The 25517-nt window shown below is 44.8% G+C and overlaps 2 protein-coding genes across 5 annotated transcripts in view; both read left to right on the forward strand.

Moving 5' to 3' along the window:
* Positions 1-25517, forward strand: part of FRMD8 (FERM domain containing 8) — a 543310-nt gene that overhangs the window by 415336 nt on the left and 102457 nt on the right. The gene's annotated exons all lie outside the window — the stretch shown is intronic.
* Positions 1-25517, forward strand: part of ARHGEF2 (Rho/Rac guanine nucleotide exchange factor 2) — a 292733-nt gene that overhangs the window by 229398 nt on the left and 37818 nt on the right. For all 4 annotated transcript variants that reach the window (XM_070766661.1, XM_070766662.1, XM_070766664.1 and 1 more), the window contains 7 exons: positions 166-295; positions 1794-1903; positions 7414-7560; positions 11055-11305; positions 15104-15229; positions 20206-20323; positions 24484-24734. In XM_070766661.1, the coding sequence (XP_070622762.1) occupies positions 166-295; positions 1794-1903; positions 7414-7560; positions 11055-11305; positions 15104-15229; positions 20206-20323; positions 24484-24734 (1133 nt within the window). The remainder of the gene's footprint in view (positions 1-165; positions 296-1793; positions 1904-7413; positions 7561-11054; positions 11306-15103; positions 15230-20205; positions 20324-24483; positions 24735-25517) is intronic.

The following is a 25517-nucleotide window of genomic DNA, read 5'->3' on the forward strand; positions in this document are numbered from 1 at the left end:
ATGTAGAGAGCGTTACAGTAGTCGAGCCTTGAGGTGATGAGGGCTTTCCTAATGGCTATCCTGAGTGTTTTTTTCCCCAGTTTGCAAAATGCCAAATGGCTGGGTTTCAAAAGAACAGATGTGTGCCTTCCAACACCCGCTGAATGTCTGTCCATATTTTTTTAGCCATCACAAGGGAGCGCCCCAATTCTGCCGTTTACCCATCGGAGAGTTTTCGACAGACCTTGCTGGGATCCCGCAGAGGCCGCCCCAGTTTGTCCCTTTCCAAAAGTGTCTCCACTACAAACATTGCAGGGTAAGTTCTTTTTTTTTTTAAAATGGTTTGTCTATGAAATTCAAGGAACTGCTCTGGAAACCGTAGGAACTGGGTGTGTCTAGCCCCATGGGTCAGCAACCTGCGGCTCTGGAGCCGCATGTGGCTCTTTCATCCCTCTGCTGTGGCTCCCTGTCACCTGTCGGCACCACAATTTTGAGAGGAGCTCAATAAAGCTTAATAAATTACACACGTAATTTATTAAGCTTTTCAACCCCGGCAGGCCAACTGTGGATAAATCCAAGAAAACAAAAGTTTCAGAAGAAAACAGAACCTTATATTCAACTACCGTGTTTCCCCGATAGTAAGGCAGTGTCTTACTTTCTTTTTACCCCCAAAAGCCCCCCTATGTCTTACTTTCGGGGTATGTCTTATATTGGAAAAAATAAGACACACCCGGCCAACCCACCTACCCGAACCCGCAACACCCGTGTCCCGTAAAAAGTAGTAGCACCCTCCCCCACACACACGGACACACATCCGCATCCCCGCCTGCCCACCCCATCCGGAGCTGCCGGAAAGGAGGCGGGCGAAGGAGGGCGCAGCTCCGGCCGCTCGCCTCGCCCGCCCACCCGGCGTCTCCGAAGCGCCCTTCGCCTTGAGCTCCCTCCGGAGCCTGCCGCTGCCGCCGCGCTTCCTCCGCCGGCCGAGGAGTCCTCCTTATCCGCGCCGGGTTTGGAGTAAGGCTTGAAGCTGGACTTGTCCTCGGCGGGCGAGGCTGCGGCCCTGGCCAAAACGGCGCGGCTCTGCCTGCGGCATGAGCGGGAGCTCTGACTGCGCTTCCTGCGCAAGCCCAACGCCGACAGAGACGTCCAAAGGCGGACGCTTGCAGCTTAGCAACATCGGCGCCGAGGACAAGTCCAGCTTCAAGCCTCCTCGGCCGGCGGAGGAAGTGTGGCGGCGGCGGCAGGCTCCGGAGGGAGCTCGGGCGGTGGCCGCTCCGCCGCTTCGGCCAGGACCGCCGCCTCGCCCGCCGGGTGGCCCAAGCTCTGGGCGCAGCGCACCACCGCGCACAGCTCCCTCGCTTTTACGTAGTACCGTGTTTCCCCGAAAGTAAGACATATGTCTTACTTTCGGGGTATGGCTTATATTAGCCGACCCCCCTGAAACCCCCCATATGTCTTACAATCGGGGGGGTCTTACTATCGGGGAAACACGGTATACATCTAGTTTTGTGGCTGCTCAGGAAATAGGCGTGGGAAGAGTTTTGTGGCTCCTGCTGTTTTCTTTTATGTGGAAAACGGGTCCAATTGGCTCTCTGACTGTTTAAAATTGCCGACCCCGGGTGTAGGGTTTCTTGCTTGGGTGGGGGTTGGACTAGATGACCTCCAAGGTCCCTTCCGACTAATCTGTATAGTTCACTTCCAACCGGAAGATCTGCCGGTGGGCTGGAGAGGATAAAAGTTTTGTCTGCTGCACCTCGAAAAGATAGCTAGCAATGACGGTCACTCGTGGTCATGAATTTTGCTTTACTTTTCAGGACATTCAACGATGAATCCCCGCTGGGCATCCGGAGAATCCTTTCTCAGTCCACCGATTCCCTGAACATGCGCAACCGAACCTTGTCGGTGGAATCCCTCATTGATGAAGGTGAGGAGGGCTCAGATGCAGGCAACTGCGTTGATTTGCATGCGCTTCAAGGACATTCATAGAAATAGTTCAGAAAATGCCAGAGGTGATGTCCTAAAATAGGAACGGTCAGTTGAGGCCATCTGGTCCCCCATCTGATCAGTGCAGGAAGCCCAATGAAAGAATCCCAAACAGGAGGCTGCCCTGCTTGTGCCTGAACTTGCCAACTTTCTGGTACCTGGTGGAGGGGGGCGGAAACCACTTCCAAAGATACAGTGGTACCTCTATTTACGAACTCAATTCGTTCCGTGACCAGGTTCTTAAGTAGAAATGTTTGTAAGAAGAAGCAATTTTTCCCATAGGAATCAATGTAAAAGCAAATACAGGTAGTCCCCGACTTACGACAGGGATACGTTCCCACGGCCTGTCGTAAGCCGAGTTTGGCGTAAGTCGGAACCAACAGCCGGTCCTTCTTGACGCTGCGTTGCTGCAGCCCCCGAGGCTGCCGCCGCCTCTGTTCGGGCGAGGGGATCTCTGTGGTGGGCAGCCTCAGAGGCTGCAGCAACACAGCGCCGAGAAGGACCGGCTGTTGGTCCCTTGAAGCTGCCACTGCCGCCGTCTCTGTTCAGGCAAGGGGATCTCCGCGGGGTCTCCGAAGCCGCCGCCCACCGCAGAGATCCCTTCGCCCGAATGGAGGCGGTGGTGGCAGCGGTGGCTTCAAAGTTGTCCCCGAGTTGGGGAAACCACAGGGAGGGTGGAGGTCCTGTTTCCTCCCAGGAGATTCCTAGGGAGGCTCCACGGAGGCTTCTCCCCACCTTTTCCAGCCCTGTTTCCTCCCCGGAGATTCCTAGAGAGGCTGCACGGAGGCTTCTCCCTGCCTTTTCCGGCCCTGTTTCCTCCCAGGAGATTCCTAGAGAGGCTCCACGGAGGCTTCTCCCCGCCTTTTCAGGCCCTGTTTCCTTCCAGGAGATTCCTAGAGAGGCCCCACGGAGGCTTCTCCCCACCTTTCCGGCCCTGTTTCCTCCCAGGAGATTCCTAGAGAGGCTCCACGGAGGCTTATCCCTGCCTTTTCTGGCCCTGTTTCTTCCGAGGAGATTCCTAGAGAGGCCTCATGGAGGCTTCTCCCCACCTTTTCCGGCCCTGTTTCCTCCCAGGAGATTCATAGAGAGGCCCCACAGAGGCTTCTCCCCACCTTTTCCAGCCCTGTTTCCTCCCAGGAGATTCCTAGAGAGGCCTCATGGAGGCTTCTCCCCACCTTTTCCGGCCCTGTTTCCTCCCAGGAGATTCATAGAGAGGCTCCACGGAGGCTTCTCCCCGCCTTTTCTGGCCCTGTTTCTTCCCAGGAGATTCCTAGAGAGGCCCCACAGAGGCTTCTCCCTGCCTTTTCTTACTAAAATTTCGGAGGCTCGGGTTTGTAAGTGGAAAATGGTTCTTGAGAAGAGGCATAAAAAAATCTTGAACACCCGGTTCTTATCTAGAAAAGTTCGTAAGTAGAGGCATTCTTAGGTAGAGGTACCACTGTACATTGGGAATCTGGTATTTATTTATTTGTGCATTTATAAGCCTCTTCAAGGCTGCTTTAAGCAGTGTCCAAAAGCTGCAACTGTAGCCTACAGTAACACCGTCCTCCTCACACCTCTGCTTCTTATTCGAGTTTTTCTAACCTGTAATTATCTGTATAATTTCGTTGCTTTGGCAAAGAACTCCTCATTTGCTTCTCTTCTGCTACTTCCAAGCCGTGAATCTAATCCGATTGTTTTTGAGCTTCCTTTCTTGTCTTCGAGAGAATTGGAAAAGCCTGTTCAGGAAGAGTACGAAGAGCAATATTGCAGTAGGAGACTTGGCAGGTTTCCTAGGGGAGGGCTGTGGGAGGGGAGAAAAATAGAAGGTGGCAGAGGTGGTATCTATAGAAACGCGGCACGTTGAAATCTCGTTGGCTTATTTCATTTTTAATTCCATCAGCTCCTAGACTTGGAAGGGACCCTTGCTCAGAACATCCCCAAGCGAAGATGTTGGGGGAAAGATCAAAAGCAACATGAGAAAATATTATTTTACTGAAAGAGTAGTAGATGCTTGGAACAAACTTCCAGCAGACGTGGTGGGTAAATCCACAGTAACTGAATTTAAACATGCCTGGGATAAACATATATCCATCCTAAAATAAAATACAGAAAACAGTATAAGGGCAGACTAGATGGACCATGAGGTCTTTTTCTGCCGTCAGACTTCTATGTTTCTATGTTTCTAAGATTGTCCAGCAATCAATCAATGGCCAACTGCCCTTACATTCCCAATACTGTCCACAGGTAGTCCTCGACTTACGACCACAATGGAGCCCCAAATGGGTGTTGTTAAGTGAGACACTTGTTAAGAGAGTTTTTGCCCCATTTTACGACCCTTCTTGCCACAGTTGTTAAATGAATTATTGCCGTGGGTTCAGTTAGCAATCCAGTTAAGTGAATCTGCCTTCCCTGTGGACTTTGCTTGGTCAGAAGGTCGCAAAAAGAGATCCTGTGACATCATTCATTCATTCATTCATTCATTCATTCATTCATTCAAATGTTTTATGCCGCCCTTCTCCTTAGACGGAAGGATGGAAGGCTGAGTCAACCTTGAGCCAGTGATGAGATTTGAACCGCTGACCTGCACATCTAGCAGTCAGCTTTAATGGCCGGTAGTACCGCACTCTACCCATTGCGCCACCTCGGCTCATATATTTTACCTACAATATTATTATTATTTATTATTATTATTTATTGGATTTGCATGCCGCCCCTCTCCGCAGACTCGGGGCGGCTAACAACAACGATAAAAAACAGCATGTAACAATCCGATTAATAAAACAACTAAAAACCCTTATTATAAAAACCAAACATACACACAAACATACCATGCATAACTTGTAATGGCCTAGGGGGAAGGAATATCTTAACTCCCCCATGCCTGGTGATAAAGGTGGGTCTTGAGTAATTTGCGAAAGACAAGGAGGGTGGGGGCCGTTCTGATCTCTGGGGGGAGTTGATTCCAGAGGGCCGGGGCCTCCACAGAGAAGGCTCTTCCCCTGGGACCCGCCAAACGACATTGTTTGGTCGACGGGACCCGGCCAATAGGTAGAAGGACATGACCATTAGGACATAAATATGAACTGGTTGCCAAGAGTCTGAATTTTGATGACATGAGTAAGGGGAGGCTGGCAAAGGTCATAAATGTGGGGGGGAAAACTATCACGTGTTTCAGTGCCATTGTAACTTGGAATGGTCACTAAATGAACAGTTATAAGACGAGGACTGCATGTACCTGTCCATACTGATTTCCACAATCCCTCCCTGCAAGACTTAGTCTCCAGGCCATCAATTATCTTGCCTGCCTTCCAATCTCAACAAGATTCTTAGCATTGATCATTGTTCTAATCAACAAAGTTACAGGCCCCCCTACAATCGACTTCAGGAATAAACCAGATTGCAACTATCCTCTGCAAATTTGCAGCCGCCTCTTCACCAATTGCTCTGCGCCTCCTCCAGAAATGCAGAAATAGAACATTTCCTCGCTGACACAACTGAGGCAGACACTTTGCTGTCTCGGATTCTTGGTAGCTTTTCTTTCATCCGTTGAGTTGGCTTTTTCATGAAGCTGAGGATCAGAGTCTTCCTGGACGAGAAGGGAAAATAAAGAGCCATAGTATCCTTGTGGCTTTCCCCTGAAATCTGGAGGGTCTTGTACCCAAAACCAAGTACCCAGACAGCCAGGGGCATCTGGCAGAGAGGAAGAGAGGAGTTAGAAAATTTAACATTGTTGGGAAGCTTCCAGCCTGTCAGGAAGGAAGGGTCAAGCAGGGAACTAGTCTAGAGTCACTGGGCAATCACAAAATGACCAGGATCAACTCCCCCTAAGGTCCATGGAGCTTTATCTCTTTGTTCCCAAGAGAAGGTTGCCATTCCTGTGTCGTAGGCAGAAAATATTAAAGTAGTTAGTTGGAACAGTATAGTTTAGTTTTAGTTAGTTTTTCACAAAAATGGTGTGTGTAGAGGGTTTGGGAGATCTGCAGAGTGCTCCTGGTGGCTGGGGGCTGGCAAAAACGGCACCAGGTTTTGCAAAAAATTGAGTGATAGACGGGTCATTTTTGCAAAAATTAAGGCATTTTTGCCTTCCCTCAGTCCCCAGGAGCTCTCTGCAGGCCCCATTTTTGCAAAAAAAAAAAAAAAAGGGTGCGCAGAGGACTTGGGAGGCCTGCAGACTGCTCCTGGGAGTTGGGGAACACAAACACTTTTTTTTTTTAACTTACCTCTTCGAAATCTTAGTGTGTCTTATACACCGGTGTATCTTATAGTCCGAAAAATATGGTATGTTATTCTTCTGCACCAAAGGGAGTCGGAAGCCAATGCCTTTTCTTTCTTTTTCCTTTCTTTTCTCTACCTTTCTCTTCCCTTTCCCCTCCCATATTTGACCTCCAAATTGGATGCCACGCCTACTTCCAAAGACACCACCTTTCTAGAAACTTGTCTTAATTTTTTTTTTTAAAAAAAAGAACATTATCCAAAAATTCCCAAATGTCTATCGACAATAGAGGCAATCATTTATCCAAATCTATTGAACTATGAAAAAATAATAACCCATAAGCAACTCCTAGACGACCAAGATAATCTCAAATGCAAATAAGAACGTAAATCCAAGGCAATAGAACTAGATTGGAATACTGTATTCAGTTCTGGAGACCTCACCTACAAAAAGATATTGACAAAATTGAACGGGTCCAAAGACGGGCTACAAGAATGGTGGAAGGTCTTAAGCATAAAACGTATCAGGAAAGACTTAATGAACTCAATCTGTATAGTCTGGAGGACAGAAGGAAAAGGGGGGACATGATCGAAACATTTAAATATGTTAAAGGGTTAAATAAGGTTCAGGAGGGAAGTGTTTTTAATAGGAAAGTGAACACAAGAACAAGGGGACACAATCTGAAGTTAGTTGGGGGAAAGATCAAAAGCAACATGAGAAAATATTATTTTACTGAAAGAGTAGTAGATGCTTGGAAAAAACTTCCAGCAGACGTGGTAGATAAATCCACAGTAACTGAATTTAAACATGCCTGGGATAAACACATATCCATCCTAAGATAAAATACAGGAAATAGTATAAGGGCAGACTAGATGGACCATGAGGTCTTTTTCTGCCGTCAGACTTCTATGTTTCTATTGGTGGCATTACCTACAAATTCAATTGTGATTTGATTTAATTTGATATGATTTATTAGATTTGTATGCCGCCCCTCTCCGAAGACTCGGGGCGGCTAACAAGATACAAGAAAGGTATAACACAATTCGGTTTCCAAAATAATTATTAGACAAAATCTTATTCGGCCCAGTGTGTGAACTTTGACCCCACAATCCTGGGGATGCTACAGAGACCGTAGGTGTGGGAAAACAGCCATAAGTCACTTTTTTTCAGTGCAATTGTAACTTTGAATAGTCACTAAACGAACTGTTGTATGTCGAAGACCACCTGTGCACCCACTTCTCCATTCTTCCCCCCAGGAGCTGAAGTCCTTTACAGCCAGTTGATGAGCGACTTCGAGATGGACGAGAAGGATTTTGAGGCTGATTCCTGGAGTCTGGCCGTGGACAAAAGCTTCCTGCAGCAACACAAGAAGGAAGTCATGAAGCGGCAAGACGTCATCTATGGTGAGCTGCCCCCTCCTCCCCAGTGACCGAGGCCAAACTCCCCCCCCCATTTTTCTTGGGAAGCTACAAAAGGAAGAAATGCCAGACAGTTTTCGAGCCATCGAGACAATAGATTTTTCTTTCTTTTTTTATTTTTTTTAATAATATTTTTTTAAAATATATATATTTTATTAGTTTTTTCAAAATAACAGACATTTTTAATAATATCTTTAGGTTTTTAATATAAAAAGAGAAACTAAAGAGAAAAAGAAAATCATATCCAATATCCCATCCTCGAATACAGCTGATCTGTCTGGAACCCACACCACGTTTCAGACATCAACACTATCGAAAACGTCCAAAGATACTTCACCAGAAGAGCCCTTCACTCCTCCACTCGAAACAGAATACCCTACGAAAACAGACTAACTATCCTAGGTCTTGAAAGCTTAGAATTGCGGCGCCTAAAACACGATTTAAGTATTGCCCACAAGATCATATGCTGCAATGTCCTTCCGGTCAACGACTACTTCACCTTCAACCGCAACAACACAAGAGCACGCAACAGATTTAAACTTAATATTAACCGCTCCAAACTTGACTGTAAAAAATATGACTTTAACAATCGAGTCGTCGACGCGTGGAACTCATTACCGGACTCTATAGTGTCTACTCCCAACCCCCAACATTTCTCCCTTAGGCTCTCCACGATTGACCTCTCCAGGTTCCTAAGAGGCCGGTAAGGGGCGTACATAAGTGCACTGATGTGCCTAACGTCCCCTGTCCAATTACCTTTCCTTTATCTCATATATCCTATATATTCTCTCCCTCTCATCCACTCCTCTTCTTTTTTACTTACTATCCCTATATATACTACTTAATGTCTATTTCATTCCATATGTATTGTATATTGGACAAAGAATAAATAAATAAATAAATAAATAACAAAAACAATAACAAAATCAAATATCATAAAAAGGGAAGGTGAACACGAGAGGATAGGGGAAAAGGAGAGAGAAGAAAAGCGGTGAGAGGGAAAAAGAAAAGTGGAAAAGGAGAGAAGAGGAGAAAGAAAAAGACAGTGTCAACTAAACCGTTGACTAATCTTATTTTTATTTTTTATTTTTTTTATAATTTTTTAATTAATTTTCTTAAAATAAACAGACACACATACAAACATTAAACATAAAGTGGGGGTGCATTTCCCCCGCTTCTCTTGAAAGTATAAATTCAAGTACAGAAAAAGAATACATAATTGAATATATGTTGAATGTTAAAAGATCTAGTAAATTTGGGTTAAAATTTTAAAAATCTTAAGTACTATGTATATTTAAGGTAAAGTTCTTAATATATTGCTTATACGTAAACTAATATACCATAGTCATCAAAAAATACCTTTAATCTAGTTTTAACTTCTATACGTGTATAAACCAAAATTCTTTATATATTGCTTATACATAAACTAATATACCATAGTCATCAAACAATACATTTAAACTAATTTCAACTACTATACGTATATAAACCAAAGTTCCTAATATGTTGCTTGTACATAAACTACTGTATCATAATCATCAAACAATACATTTAAACTAATATTAATATTGTTATCACCTAGGTAAAAACAAATACAAAAAATTAACTAAAGATAAATTTGTATATCTTATTTTTTCTCATCTATCCATTTATAGACGTTGTTCCATGTTTCATAGAATTTAGTATCTTCTTGATCATTTAATCGTCTTGTCATCATGTCCATTTCAGCGCAATCTAATATTTTAGCTATAACTTCTTCTTCCTTGGGGATGACTAATCTTATTTTTAAACAGCCTTTAGATTTTTCTTTCAATGCACTAATTACATTTCTGCGCCATGCTCCTAACGTCAGCCTTGGAGATTGGACAACCATTTGTCTGCAATGGCAGGGTCTCCTCCGGGAGCACGGGGTTGGCCTCTGAAGTCCCTTCCAGCTCTATTCTGATTGGAACTCACCAAGCAAAGAAGCAACCTGGAATTAGGAGAAACTTCCTAACAGTGAGAACAATTAACAATTAACCAATGGAACACCTTCAGTGAATATTTCAACACTGGAAATTTTAAAGGTGGTGCCGTGGATATTGCCTACCTGGACTTCAGCAAAGCCTTTGATACGGTTCCACATAAAGAGCTGATAGATAAATTAGTGAAGATTGGACTTAATCCCTGGATAGTTCAGTGGATTTCAAGCTGGCTGAAGCATAGACATCAGAGAGTTATTGTTAATGGCGAGTATTCTGAGCAGAGACAGGTTACAAGCGGTGTGCCACAAGGGTCTGTTCTGGGTCCTATCCTTTTTAATATGTTTGTGAGTGACATAGGGGAAGGTTTGGTAGGGAAGGTTTGCCTATTTGCCGATGACTCTAAAGTGTGCAATAGGGTTGATATTCCTGGAGGAGTCTGTAATATGGTAAATGATTTAGCTTTACTAGATAAATGGTCAAAGCAATGGAAACTGCAGTTTAATGTTTCCAAATGTAAAATAATGCACTTGGGGAAAAGGAATCCTCAATCTGAGCATTGCATTGGCAGTTCTGTGTTAGCAAAAACTTCAGAAGAGAAGGATTTAGGGGTAGTGATTTCTGACAGTCTCAAAATGGGTGAACAGTGTGGTCGGGCAGTAGGAAAAGCAAGTAGGATGCTTGGCTGCATAGCTAGAGGTATAACAAGCAGGAAGAGGGAGATTGTGATCCCCTTATATAGAGCGCTGTTGAGACCACATTTGGAATACTGTGTTCAGTTCTGGAGACCTCACCTACAAAAAGATATTGACAAACTGAACGGGTCCAAAGACGGGCTACAAGAATGGTGGAAGGTCTTAAGCATAAAACGTATCAGGAAAGACTTCATGAACTCAATCTGTATAGTCTGGAGGACAGAAGGGAAAGGGGGGACATGATCGAAACATTTAAATATATTAAAGGGTTAAATAAGGTTCAGGAGGGAAGTGTTTTTAATAGGAAAGTGAACACAAGAACAAGGGGGCACAATCTGAAGTTAGTTGGGGGAAAGATCAAAAGCAACGTGAGGAAATATTATTTCACTGAAAGAGTAGTAGATGCTTGGAACAAACATCCAGGAGACGTGGTTGGTAAATCCACAGTAACTGAATTTAAACATGCCTGGGATAAACATAGATCCATCCTAAGATAAAATACAGGAAATAGTATAAGGGCAGACTAGATGGACCATGAGGTCTTTTTCTGCCATCAGTCCTCTATGTTTCTATGTTTCTATGTTAAAGAAGAGATTGGCCAATGTTTGTCTGAAATATTATAGGGCTTTCCTGCCTCAGCAGGGGGCTGGACTAGAAGACCTCCAAGGTCTCTTCTAACATTGTTATTCTGTTTTCAGGACACCCTCTTGTTATTCAGTGATGAGATTCTATCACGTCCTTCTTCTTAGGGGGTTCTGGACCTCCATGCCACCCCCCCATTCGTTTCCCCAGCCTACTTTCTTTCTCCTGTCTCTCCCTGCAGAGCTGATCCAGACGGAGCTGCACCACGTCCAGACCTTGAAGATCATGACCAACGTCTTTCGCAAGGGGATGCTGGAAGACCTCCAGATGGACGCCTCGGTGGTGCAGAGCATGTTCCCCTGCGTGGATGAGCTCAGCGAGATCCATGACGGCTTCCTGGCCCACCTGTTGGAACGTCGGAAGGAGTCGCTGGCTGACGGCAGCCGCAAGAATTTTGTCATCAGCCGCCTGGGAGACATCCTGATCCAACAGGTACCAGAAGGATCATTCTTCTTATGAAGGACTTCTCCCACCTGCTCCACTCTTGCCCCCCCCATTTCTTATTATTTGTTGTGTTTGGGGCCTGGGCCAGCTGTTGCCCCCACAGATGGGGGAGACGCGGCACACAGTGACTGTGAAAGCCTGGCTGACAGCCAGGATGATGTAGCAGACAGCCAGGAAGATGTAGCAGTCAGTCAGGGAGATGGGGCAGAGAGCCAGGAAGAATTGGCAGACAGTTCAGGGGAAGGGACTGGCAATTCGTCAGACAGTTTATCCTCTCTCAGTTCGTCTGCAGGACAATACATCAATTTACGCAACCGTAGGGCCTTGCAAAGAAGGGATCGCTTTAAGAAGTAGGATAAGCACACCTGGGCTGGGTGTGGTTCCCTTAATGAGGGCTAACGGCATAAAATGGGAACGGGGCCAAGGCAAACTGTGGCTGATTATCTGGGTGGTTTGTGTGGCGTTGTTTGTTCCTGCTTTGAAGTTCCTGCTCTTGGATTTCAACTCAGCGTTGTGGGAGTTGAAAACTCTGGGACAAGCTGCTGCTTTTGTGCTGTGACTATTCAGAGACTCTTGGAATATTTATGCTCCGTGACTTTTGTATTTGTTGGCTTTTCACTGAACTTTGTAGCCGACTGAATTTTCAACGAATCCTATGTGTTACTCCTGAAAGTAAGGACCATTTGCTTTAGACTTTTTTCTTTCTTTCTTTATTTTATTATTTGGATTTGTATGCCGCCCCTCTCCGAAAACTCTTTACTGTTTAATACAAGTTTGCTGACTAACTAAGCACGTGTGTGTCTGACCTTCTTTCCTGGACCGTTAATCATTGCTTAAGGCCGGTCAGGCAGAACACTATTGATTTATATCCTGCCTGCATTATTATTTTATAGGTTAGTATGGATGGTAGACCTTACCCAGGCTTCATGCTCTGGGGAATCCATGATACCATGGTCTTTCGAGACTGAAGGATGCCAATGTATTATTTATTTATTTTATTTATTTTGTCCAATACACAATACATATTGAGGAGAATAGACATGAAGTATTATATATAAATAGAACAGAATAGAATTTTTATTGGCCAAGTGTGATTGGACACACAAGGAATTTGTCTTGGTGCATATGCTCTCAGCGTACATAAAATAAAATATACATTTGTCAAGAATCATGTGGTACAACACTTAATGATTGTCATAGGGGTCAAATAAGCAATGAAGAAGCAATATTAATAAAAATCTTAGGATACAAGCAACAAGTTACAGTCATACAGTCAACGTGGGAGGAAATGGGTGAAAGGAATGATGAGAAAAACTAGTAGAATAGAAGTGCAGATTTAGTAGAAAGTCTGACAGTGTTGAGGGAATTATTTGTTTAGTAGAGTGATGGCGTTCGGGAAAAAACTGTTCTTGTGTCTAGTTGTCTTGGTGTGCAGTGCTCTGTAGCGACGTTTTGAGGGTAGGAGTTGAAACAATTTGTGTCCAGGATGTGAGGGGTCAGTAAATATTTTCCCCGCCCTCTTTTTGACTCGTGCAGTATACAGGTCCTCAATGGAAGGCAGGTTGGCAGCCATTGTTTTTTCTGCAGTTCTGATTCTCCTCTGAAGTCTGTGTCGGTCCTGTTGGGTTGCAGCACCAAACCAGACAGTTATAGAGGTGCAGATGACAGACTCAGCGATTCCTCTGTAGAACTGTATCAGCAGCTCCTTGGGCAGTTTGAGCTTCCTGAGCTGGCGCAGAAAGAACATTCTTTGTTGTGCTTTTTTGATGATGTTTTTGAAGATATAAAGAAAAGATATGAAAATAGAGGAGAAGATATATGAAAGGGAGAAAAGATGTATGATATATGGCATAAGGAGAGACAATATGATTTCAACAATCGAGTTATCGAAGCGTGGAACTCATTACCGGACTCAATTGTGTCAACCCCTAACCCCCAACATTTCTCCCTTAGACTCTCCACGATTGACCTCTCCAGGTTCCTAAGAGGCCAGTAAGGGGCGTACATAAGTGCACTGGTGTGCCTTTCGTCCCCTGTCCAATTGTCTTTCCTTTCTCTCACTTATCATATATATTTTCTTTCTTTCATATATCCTCTCCTCTAAGTTCACTTTACCCTTATATATATTACTACATGTCTATTTTTCTTCCTATGTATTTGTGTATTGGACAAATGAATAAATAAATAAAAATAAAGTAAATAAAATAAACAATTGGACAGGGGACGAAAGGCACGCCGGTGCACTTATGCACGCCCCTTACTGACCTCTTAGGAACCTGGAGAGGTCAATCGTGGAGAGTCTAAGGGAGAAATGTTGGGGGTTAGGGGTTGACACTACTGAGTCCGGTAATGAGTTCCACGCTTCGACAACTCGATTTTACAAACAAGGTGTCAACACATCTAATAGAGGTAGTTCTTGACTTATAGTAGTTCATTTAGTGACTGTTCAAAGTTACATGGTACTGAAAAAATGGAATTTACAACTGCGTCTTCCCCATGGTCACGTGATCAAAATTCAGGCGCCTGGCAACCGGCTCATATTTATGACTGTTGAGCATCCTGGGGTCAAGCGATTCTTTTTTGCGGCCTCCTGACAAGCCAAATCAACAGGGAGGTAAGATTCCCTATACAACGGTGTTAATATTGAACACACGGAGTCATTCACTTAACCACTGTGGCAGGAAAGTCGTAAAATGAGGCAAAACTCCATAAGTGTCTTGCCTAGCAACGGAAAGTTTGGGAACAATTGTTGCCATAAGTCAAGGACTACCTGTATACTCTCTCCAGCTTTTATTTTCCGTAAAATAATGACCCTGTGAAATGAGTTGGGCGGAGAGATGGTGACTGGCCCAAAATAACCCAGCCAGCTTTCTTGTGTAAAGCAGAACTAGAACTCACCGTCTCCTGGCAATTGGCCCCAAATCATCAAACCGGCTTTCCTGTCTAAGGCAAAACTAGAGCTCACCGTCTCCTGGTAATTGGCCCCAAATCACCAAACTGGCTTTCCTGTCTAAGGCAAAACTAGAGCTCACCGTCTCCTGGCAATTGGCCCCAAATCATCAAACCGGCTTTCCTGTCTAAGGCAGAACTAGAGCTCACCGTCTCCTGGTAATTGGCCCCAAATCACCAAACCGGCTTTCCTGTCTAAGGCAAAACTAGAACTCACCGTCTTCTGGTAATTGGCCCCAAATCACCAAACTGGCTTTCCTGTCTAAGGCAAAACTAGAACTCACCGTCTCCTGGTAATTGGCCCCAAATCACCAAACTGGCTTTCCTGTCTAAGGCAAAACTGGAACTCACCATCTCCTGGTAATTGGCCCCAAATCACCAAACTGGCTTTCCTGTCTAAGGCAAAACTAGAGCTCACCGTCTCCTGGTAATTGGCCCCAAATCACCAAACCGGCTTTCCTGTCTAAGGCAAAACTAGAACTCACCGTCTCCTGGTAATTGGCCCCAAATCACCAAACTGGCTTTCCTGTCTAAGGCAAAACTAGAACTCACCGTCTCCTGGTAATTGGCCCCAAATCACCAAACTGGCTTTCCTGTCTAAGGCAAAACTAGAGCTCACCGTCTCCTGGTAATTGGCCCCAAATCACCAAACCGGCTTTCCTGTCTAAGGCAAAACTAGAACTCACCGTCTCCTGGTAATTGGCCCCAAATCACCAAACTGGCTTTCCTGTCTAAGGCAAAACTAGAGCTCACCGTCTCCTGGTAATTGGCCCCAAATCACTCAGCCGGCTTTCATTCCTAAAACAGAACTAGAACTCACCGTCCCCTGTTTTCCAGTTTTCAGGCCCCGCTGCCGAGCAGATGAAGAAGGCCTACTCTGAATTCTGCAGCCATCACACCAAAGCCGTCAAGCTTTACAAAGAGCTCTTCACTCGGGACAAGCGGTTCCAGCAATTCATCCGGGTAAGATCTCTCCCTGTTTCTCCCGCAACCTTTCCTCCTCCTCCTCCCCAGCCTGTTTCTGCAGTGGCCTTCAAGGATTCACAAACCAGAGGAACCCTTGCGCATCCTCCCCTGCCTTCTCCTACCTGGCAGCAGCTATTTTTACCTGCCTGCCGGCCTGCCTGCAAGTCACCTGGAAATTCTCCCAGTGGCTTGGTTGCGGGAAGCCCACAACCTCCTCTATAATGCTGGTATTCAGCTAATGACAGCAATTGGGACTGCAGAGATTACTAAGTGAATCATCCGTCCCATTCAGTCACCTAACAAAGAAAGGCTCCTGGACCCTTGTTTGTGCCAAGAATATACAGTGGTACCTCACCATACGAACTTAATTGGTTCCAGGAGGAGGTCCGTAAGGTGAAAAGTTCGTAAGATGAAACAATGTTTCCCATAGGAATCAATGTAAAAGCAAATACAGTGATCCCTCGATTTGCGCGTTCTCGATTAGCGCGAAACGCTGCAACGCGGTTTTTCAAAAAATATTAATTAAAAAATAAGTCCGCGTTTTTTTTGCTATACCACGGTTTTTCCCACCCGATGACGTCATACGTCATCACCAAGAGTCACTTCTCTGTCTCTTTCTCTTTCTTTCCTGTCACTATGCTTCAATCATTTTCTCATTTCTCTTTTTTCTCCCCTTTTTTCTATCATTTCTCTCTCTCTTTCTTCCTCTCTCACACTCTCTTCCTCCCTTCTCTCTCCCCCCCTCCACTTGCCCACGAGAAGAAAAAAAGCAACCTCTGCCGGGCAGCTCCCCTTGTGCCCCCGCTTTGTGCCTGCCTCTTTTGGGGATTTTTTTTTCTTTTCCTTTTTCCGCTGGCGGCGGGAGCTGTTGGGGAGGGCTCTGCCGGGAAGGCCTCTCAGCTGCAGAGCCGAATGGGGGCGGAGGCAACAGCGGAGCCCGGCGCTGGGGCCATGCGAGGCTGTTCATCCAGGGGGGCGTGGACTGGCAAGTCGCCCTCCTTTCTCTCTCTTTCTCAAGATCGCTTGCCGCTTGCCTATTGCAGCGAAGGAGGCGAAGCAAGGCTCCAAGCTGCAAAGCGGCAAGCGGCAAGCGATCTTGGGGATTCCCCTTTGCCTGGGCGGCGGGAAGACCAAGGGAAGGTCCCTTCAGCCGCCCAACACCTGATCCGCTCCGCAGCGCGGCAGCAGCGAGGAGCCGAAGATGGGGTTTCCCCTTTGCCTTTACCCCATCTTCGGCTCCTCGCTGCTTCCGCGCTGCGGAGCAGATCAGCTGTTGGGCGGCTGAAGGAACTTTCCCTTGGTCTTCCCCGCCGCCCACACGCAAACTCCACCATCTGCGCATGTGCGGCCATGAAAAAAATGGCGCACATGCGCAGATGGTGGTTTTTACTTCCGCATCCAGTATAACGCGGAAATCGGTTAGCGCGGGAGGTCTTGGAACGTAACCCCCGCGCTAACCGAGAGATCACTGTAATGCATGCAAATCCTTCAGGAAAATCCCAAACTTTAGAAGGGAGGCGAACAGAGGGCAGGGAGGAGCAGCTAAAGGGGGCGGGTGGAAGAAGCAAGGCTAGGCTAAAGGGTGAGTGGGAAGGAAGAAAGGCAACGGGGGCGCCCCTCCCTTTTCTTTCTTCAAAAGACACCATTTCAGTGCCTTTGCAAGCACATTGTTCTCTGCAAAATCTTTCCTCCTCCAAGCCGCCCCTCCCTTTTCTTCAAAAGACACCCTTTCAGTTCCTTTGCAAGCACGTTGTTCTCTGCAAAATCTTTCCTACTACAAGCAGCCCCTCCCTTTTCTTTCTTCAAAAAAGGGGGGGGGAAAGAAACCCCTTCATCCCACCAGCAGCTGCTTGGGTTCGTAAGGTGAAAATAGTTCAGAAGAAGAGGCAAAAAAATTTAAAACACCGGGTTCGTATCATGAAAAGTTCGTTAGAAGAGGCGTTCGTAAGATGAGGTACCACTGTACTTTAGCTTAAATGGTTGAATCTAAGGTTTTCCCGTGCAAACAGCACAAAGTAAATTTCTCTTTCCTCCCAGGCATCCCCTGATGCTTTGCAAAGGTCCCATCAGATGCATGCACAGTGTTCCCTCGATTTTCGCGGGTTCAAACTTCGCGAAAAGTCTATACCACGGTTTTTCAAAAATATTAATTAAAATAATACTTTGCAGGTTTTTCCCCTATACTATGGTTTTTCCCGCCCGATGACATCATATGTCACCGCCAAACTTTTGTCTGCCTTTAATAAATATTTTTTTTAATAAACTTTAATAAATAAACATGGTGAATAATAATCCGAATGGTTGCTAAGGGAATGGAAAATTGCAATTTAGGGGTTTAAAGTGTTAAGGGATGGCATGTGATACTGTTCATAGCCAAAAATAGTTTATTTGCTTTGGCATCTCTCCTTCGCGGAAATTTGACTTTCGCGGGCGGTCTCGGAACGCATCCCCCACGAAAAGCGAGGGAACACTGTATATTGTTTAAGAAACAAGTTAACATATATTGTACATATATTGAACAGTACTTTGCAGGTCATCTAGTCCAACCCTCTGGCCAAGCAGGAAGACAGTTAGTACAGTCTTACAAACTTAATTGGTTCCGGGACGAGGTTCTTAAGATGAAAAGTTTGTAAGACGAAACAATGTTTCCCATAGGATTCAATGGAAAAGCAGTTAATGCGTGCAAGCCCAAAATTCACCCCTTTTGCCAGCTGAAGCACCCGTTTTTGCACTGCTGGGATTTCCCTGAGGCTCCCCTCCATGGGAAACCCCATCTCCGGACTTCAGAAAAATGAGCGCTTCACTGGCAACAGAAGTCCGGAGGTGGGGGTTTCCCAGTGAAGGGAGCCTCAGTGAAATCGCAGCATCGCAAAAACACTGAAGTCCTTGAAACCCCACCTCCGGACCTCTATGTTTTTGCGCTGCTGGGATTCCCCTGAAGCATCACAAAAATACGGAAGTCCAGAGGTGGGGTTTCCCATGGAGGGGAGCCTCAGGGGAATCCCAGCAGCGCAAAAACGGGTGCTTCGCTGGCAATGGAAGTCCAGAGGTGGGGCATCCCAGGGGCGGCAGTGGGTTTGTAAGGTGAAAATAGTTTGTAAGAAGAGGCAAAAAAATCTTAAACCCCGGGTTTGTATCTCGAAAAGTTTGTATGACGAGGCGTTTGTAAGACGAGGTATCACTGTATGTTGGGTGTTACATTACATAGGCTAACAATGTAAGTTTAAGACTGTACCTTTAAGAGACGTCTGCTTGTTGACCATAAGAGGAAGCCAACGATGTTCCTCTTGAGGGATTTATATTTACTATGTGTATGGGATAACCTGGTTTGTAAACCATTATTAGGATTATATGTGTATGATATAGGACTGTGTAGCTACTATTGTTTTTGCCTATCTGTTTATAATAATATTGTTCTGTTTTGTACTAAGTCAGATTCATTGACTGACTAACCCTCATTGCTACATTAACTCTACTTAAAGTTTGTTGAAGGTTTATTATATAATCTAGACATTCTAACAAAGGCCCTAAAAACCTGCCTCTACTTAGGATAGAACTCACAACCTCCTGACTGTGAGGCAGGAGCTCCACCTCTAGGCCACAGCAGCTGCTGTGCTTCTCGGTTTCCAGCTCTTCATGCCAATGGTTGACCTTGGCTGGCTGGAGCTTCTCGCAAGGCTCAGCTAGGCTTCCATCCCCTGCTTCTTTCTTCCCGTCCAATCTCCTGCAACCTCGTTGCTAATGTCAGGCTGTCAGCTCATGAAGCTTGGATAGGAGAGAGGCAACCGTGACAGCGTCTCTTAGTGACCGAAATTCCAGTCCCCCTCGCAGGGTTTGTGCATTTCCTGATTTTATAGCCGTGACTGAAGCTTTGGGGTTCCGATTTGGCAATGCAATGTGTAGATGAGATGTGTACAGAAGTACAGTAGTACCCCTAGATATGAGCATAATTCGTTCCATAAGGGAGCTTGTATCTCGAGGCAACTCGTATCTGGAACAAATCCAAAACTTTTAAGGCTTAAAAAAAAGAGGGACTCTGAGGCGGCGAGGAGGTGTACACGCCTCCCATACACTGCGCCAGAGAGAGAAACCCAGTGGGAATGGCAGGAAACTGCCCGGGCCTTCGTGCTGCTCTCAAATTTCCTGGGAAATTTTTCTGGGCTCAGGTTCTTAAGTAGAAAATGGTCCTTAAGAAGAGGCAAAAAAATCTTGAACACTCAGTTCTTATCTAGAAAAGTTCTTAAGTAGAGGCGTTCTTAGGTAGAGGTACCACTGTATTTGATTATTGGTGTAATAACTGCAGCTAGAATGGTATTTGCACAAAATTGGAAAAATGAAGAGATCCCTATGGATGAGAACGTGATTGAGAAAATATTAGAATATATTTAACACTAGCAATTAAAGAAAAGGAAGAATCTGACTATTATATGGGAGGTATTTACCAATGATTAGAGAATAAATATGAAAATTAGAAATAAAAGCAGAGGAGTGAACTATGGAAAATGTATTACAAAGTAAAATAAGTTATGAAGATAATTCTTATAATAGTAGGTATGTTCCATATGAGTATTAATTTAAGAATAGATATAAACAGTGAAGATGATTGTAAAGTTTTTGCTGCACAAAATATTTTTGTACCCAGATGACACACTGTTTAATGAAAGATGAATTGTTTGTACAGTAGTACCCCTAGATACGAGCATAATTGGTTCCAGAAGGGAGCTTGTATCTCGAGCAAACTCGTATCTGGAACAAATCGCTTTAGACTTTGTTTTCCCCTCCGAGATAAGGATTCTTGCGCCACCTAGTGGACGCTCAGCTCATATCCCGAATTTCAGCTCGGAACTAGAACAGAAATGTCTCTCCCCTCCTGGCTCGTATCTTGAAATACTCGCATGTAGAGCAGCTCGTATCTAGAGGTACTACTGTATTCTGCGTAATAATCCTTCTGTGCATTTCCTCAATGTTTCTAGAAACTGTCACGCTCGACGGTGCTTCGGCGGCATGGGATGCAAGAATGCATTCTCCTCGTCACTCAGCGCATCACCAAATATCCTGGGCTCGTCAATCGAATCCTGCAAAACTCCAAAGGTACCTGAGAAGGAGGGGCACAGGTGGTCTTTTAGTGGCTTGTTATTTTTAAGGGAAAAAAACCCTTTCATCAGCAGTTAATAGCTATGACATCAATTTTTCAAATTTGTAGTATGGACTGTTTCTATCGCCTGAGAAATGTATTTCTAGTACTTAAAGTATGGCATGTTATTTTAATGGGGGGACATGATCGAAACATTTAAATATGTTAAAGGGTTAAATAAGGTCCAGGAGGGAAGTGTTTTTAATAGGAAAGTGAACACAAGAACAAGGGGGCACAGTCTGAGGTTAGTTGGGGGAAAGATCAGAAGCAACGTGAGAAAATATTATTTTACTGAAAGAGTAGTAGATCCTTGGAACAATCTTCCAGCAGACGTGGTAGATAAATCCACAGTAACTGAATTTAAACATGCCTGGGATAAATATAGATCCATCCTAAAATAAAATACAGGAAATAGTGTAAGGGCAGACTAGATGGACCATGAGGTCTTTTTCTGCCATCAGACTTCTATGTTTCTATGTATTTATTTATTTTTATTTATTCATTTGTCCAATACACAAATACATAGGAAGAAAAATAGACATGTAGTAATATATATAAAGGTAAAGTGAACTTGGAGGAGAGGATATATGAAAGAAAGAAAATATATATGATAAGTGAGAGAAAGGAGAGACAATTGGACAGGGGACGGAAGGCACACCAGGGCACTTATGTACGCCCCTTTCTGGCCTCTTAGGAACCTGCAGAAGTCAATCGTGGAGAGTCTAAGGGAGAAATGTTGGGGGTTAGGGGTTGACACAATTGAGTCCGGTAATGAGTTCCACGCTTCGATAACTCGATTGTTGAAATCATATTTTTTACAGTCAAGTTTGGAGCGGTTCGTATTAAGTTTGAATCTGTTGCGTGCTCTTGTGTTGTTGTGGTTGAAGCTGAAGTAGTCATTGATCGGTAGGACGTTGCAGCATATGATCTTGTGGGCAATACTCAAATCGTGTTTTAGGCGCCGTAGTTCTAGGCTTTCTAGGCCCAGGTTTGTTAGTCTATGTACAGAATGTATGTGTGTGTGTGTGTATATAGGTTAAGTTAAACATTGCACTAATCTTCAACTCCCTCTGTTAATCCATCTGATATTATGCTTGGCACGTAGAAAGTCCACAAGCGTTTCCCCGTCTCTTATAAAGCTGTCTAGTCCATTATCTCTGATCAAAGCATTTCATTTTGCCAAAATCCATTCTACAACTACCGGCATCCCTTTTTTCTTTCCTGTGCTTGGCAAGTCCAATCTTCACCGTGTAAAAGAATAAGCACCCCAAATTGTTTTCCAATAGACTTGTTCATTTTCACAGCTAAAAAGGGAAGCTTCAGGTTTCACTCATATTTGTATTTTAAACATTTTCTGCACTGTCCTTGCTACGTTGGTCCAGAACGTTGTCACGTACAGTGGTACCTCATCTTACGAACGCCTCTTCTAACGAACTTTTCAAGATACGAACCCGGTGTTTAAGATTTTTTTGCCTCTTCTTCCGAACTATTTTCACCTGCTGCTGCTGGGATGAAGGGGTTTCTTTCCCCCCCCCTTTTTTTTGAAGAAAGAAAAGGGAGGGGCAGTTTGGAGGAGTAAAGATTTTGCATGCTTGCAAAGGCACTGAAACGGTGTCTTTTGAAGAAAGAAAAGGGAGGGGCAGCTTGGAGGAGTAAAGATTTTGCATGCTTGCAAAGGCACTGAAACGGTGTCTTTTGAAGAAAGAAAAGGGAGGGGCAGTTTGGAGGAGTAAAGATTTTGCATGCTTGCAAAGGCACTGAAACGGTGTCTTTTGAAGAAAGAAAAGGGAGGGGCAGCTTGGAGGAGTAAAGATTTTGCATGCTTGCAAAGGCACTGAAACGGTGTCTTTTGAAGAAAGAAAAGGGAGGGGCAGTTTGGAGGAGTAAAGATTTTGCATGCTTGCAAAGACACTGAAACGGTGTCTTTTGAAGAAAGAAAAGGGAGGGGCAGCGTGGAGGAGTAAAGATTTTGCATGCTTGCAAAGGCACTGAAACGGTGTCTTTTGAAGAAAGAAAAGGGAGGGGCGCCCCCCCCTTGCCTTTCTTCCTTCCCACTCACCCTTTAGCCTAGCCTTGCTTCTTCCACCCGCCCCCTTTAGCTGCTCCTCCCTGTCCTCTGTTCGCCTCCCTTCTAAAGTTTGGGATTTTCCTGAAGGATTTGCACGCATTATTTGCTTTTACATTGATTCCTATGGGAAACATTGTTTCATCTTACGAACTTTTCCCCTTACGAACCTCCTCCTGGAACCAATTAAGTTCGTATGATGGGGTACCACTGTATTTGCAAGACCACCACATAGACTTAGAAGAGCTTTATTGTCACTTGGAATGTACACTAATCTCCCTACATTAAAATGAAATTCCCTTGCATAAGAGCTCTCAAAGAGCCTCCGCCTCCAGTATACATTATATAAACGTGTCAATACAAAATTGAATGAATGAATAAATGCAAAAATTATGCACATGCCCACATGTATTATATGACCTGGAGAAACAACACGGTCTAGTTTGGACATGTACATGTATGGCGACAGAAATGAACCTTGCATGTTTACCAGATGGGTGGCATAAGGAACGAAGCTGTTACAGAATCTGGAAGCCCTGCTAGAAATACTTCAAGGGGAGCCACAGAAACAGGCCATAAAGTGGATGTGTGGGTTAAAATAAACCTGGATTTTAGGGATCTCCCAGCCTTATTTCTGTTCTGCTTGGCAGTGTACAAACACACACACCACTGAAACTTGCAAAAGGTAAAGTTCTCTTTATGTACAAAATTGGCTTAGAGCCACAGCAGCTGCAAAGGACTGTTGGTTTACGATCCAAAGGTCAGGGTTAACAGCTCAAGCTGGCAACAAAAGTCTCTCTGGCTTGCTTCTGCCAATTACTCATTTGGAATGAGTGTCAGAATTCTAAAGTTGTCCAAAGTAAAGGCTATATCGCGAAGCATCAATGTCTCTGTTTCTCTCAAATCCAAACAATAATTTCCCACACCGCCTTTCTCAAGCCCTTCCCTTTTTAATAATAATAATAATAATAACAACAGTAATAATAATAATAATAATAATAATAAAACAATACTACTACTACTAATAATAATAATAACAATAATAACAATTATTATTATTATTATTATTATTATTATTATTATTATTATTATTAATTAGATTTGTATGCCGCCCCTCTCAGAGAACTTGGGGCGGCTCACCACAATAATAAACAATGTACAGATCCAATATTTAAAAACACAATTTAAAAAACCTTTATAATAAAATAACCACCCAACCCAAACAAACCATACATAAACCAAAATAGGAGGGATGTCAGTTTCCCCATGCCTGACGGCAGAGGTGAGTTTTCAGCAGCTTACAAAAGGCAAGGAGGGTGGCGGCAGTTCTGATCTCCAGGAGGAGTTGGTTCCAGAGGGCCGGGGCCCCCCACAGAGAAGGCTCTTCCCATGGGCCCCGCCAGATGACATTGCTTAGTCGACGGGTCCCGGAGAAGGCCCACTCTGTGGGACCTAATCGGCTGCTGGGATTTGTGCAGCAGAAAATGGTCAAGGAGGTATTCTGGTCCGATGCTTCAGCTACCTTGATTGCTGACAGCTGTGCCTTAGAATCTCTGTCTGCGTCTGCGCAGCTGCTCCTGGCGTCCCAGCATTCTACGCACCCTGACTCTTTTTCTCTCTCATATCTATCTATCTATCTATCTATCTATCTATCTATCTATCTATCTATCTATCTATCTATCCCAGATGAGGCTCTGACTGAAGATCCTACAGGCTCTGCAGGCCTCTCTGCCTCTCCAGCACCTTCCACATCCACCTCTCCTTCCCCCTCACTGTCTGTGACTCCTCGTTAAGCCAGACAAGTCTTCTTTGATCTGACGGACCCGGCTCCTCTGAGTCAAAATCAGTGACCAGAGGAACTGGCCATGAGCCAACCACAACACTTTCTACTGAGTTTACTAAGGTCTCTTGCTTTGAAAGCCATGTGTCTCCCCTCCTGGGCTGAGCAGCTGCCTCTGAATTGCCTGCCAGTGTGGGTTTTCTCTCTTCTCACCTTCCGTCCCTTTGCCAGACTCTCAGGTCATCCGCTAATGTTCTCTTTCCCACCCGCAGGGAACGAAGTGGACCAGAAAGACCTGAGCTCAGCCCTGTCTCTGGTCAAAGACCTGATCTCCACCGTCGACCAGGAAGTGCACAACCAGGAGAAGAACGCCCGGCTGCAGGAAATCTACAACCGGTTGGACGGGCGGACCAAGGCCCTCCTGCCCCAGGAGCGGGGGGCCTTCACCAAGGAGGAGATGCTGCGGCGGAAAGTGGTCCATGACGGCTGCATGCTCTGGAAGACCCCCACGGGGCGCTTCAAAGGTGCGGCAGCGTCCTTTCTTTCTCAAGCGGCAAGAATCCCTTCCGTGATTTAGGTTCTGAACTAAGGAAAGCCTGCAAAAAGGTCAAATGAATTAATACAGGTAGTCCTTGACTTACTGACCGCAACAGAGCCCCAGATTCATGTTGTTAAGTGAGACATTTGTTAGGATGAAATTTGCCCCGTTTTTACGACCTTCTTTGCCACTGTTGTTAAATGAATCACTGTGGTTGATAAGTCAGTAGCCCAGTTGTTAAGTGAATCTGGCTTCCCTTGTCTTCGCTTGCCAGAAGACCGCAAAAGGAGATCCCATGTCCCTCCGGGGACACTGCGACAGTCATAAATACGAGTTAGTTGCCAAGTGTCTGAATTTTGATCATGTGATCATCACGAGGATTTTTTCAATGTCGTTGTGTCTTTGAAAAGTCACTAAACTAGTTGTTGTAAGTCTAGGACTATGTGTAGTCATTCTTGCAAGCCAGGCCCTAAGCTCTCCTTTCTGGACCAGACGATATTATGGGTTGGAGTTCGTAGGGCTGCCTCATGCTGTGAGGCTTTTTCTCTCTCCGTGTTTATGGTGAATCATGGAATAATTATTGCCACTATACAGTGGTACCTCTACTTACGAACTTAATTCGTTCCGTGACCAGGTTCTTAAGTAGCAAAGTTTGTAAGAAGAAGCAATTTTTCCCATAGGAATCCATGTAAAATCAAATAATGCATGTGATTGGGGAAACCACAGGGAGGGTGGAGGCCCTGTTTCCTCCCAGGAGATTCCTAGAGA

Source organism: Erythrolamprus reginae, chromosome 13 (genome assembly GCF_031021105.1).
Source record: "Erythrolamprus reginae isolate rEryReg1 chromosome 13, rEryReg1.hap1, whole genome shotgun sequence".
NCBI lineage: Eukaryota > Metazoa > Chordata > Lepidosauria > Squamata > Dipsadidae > Erythrolamprus > Erythrolamprus reginae.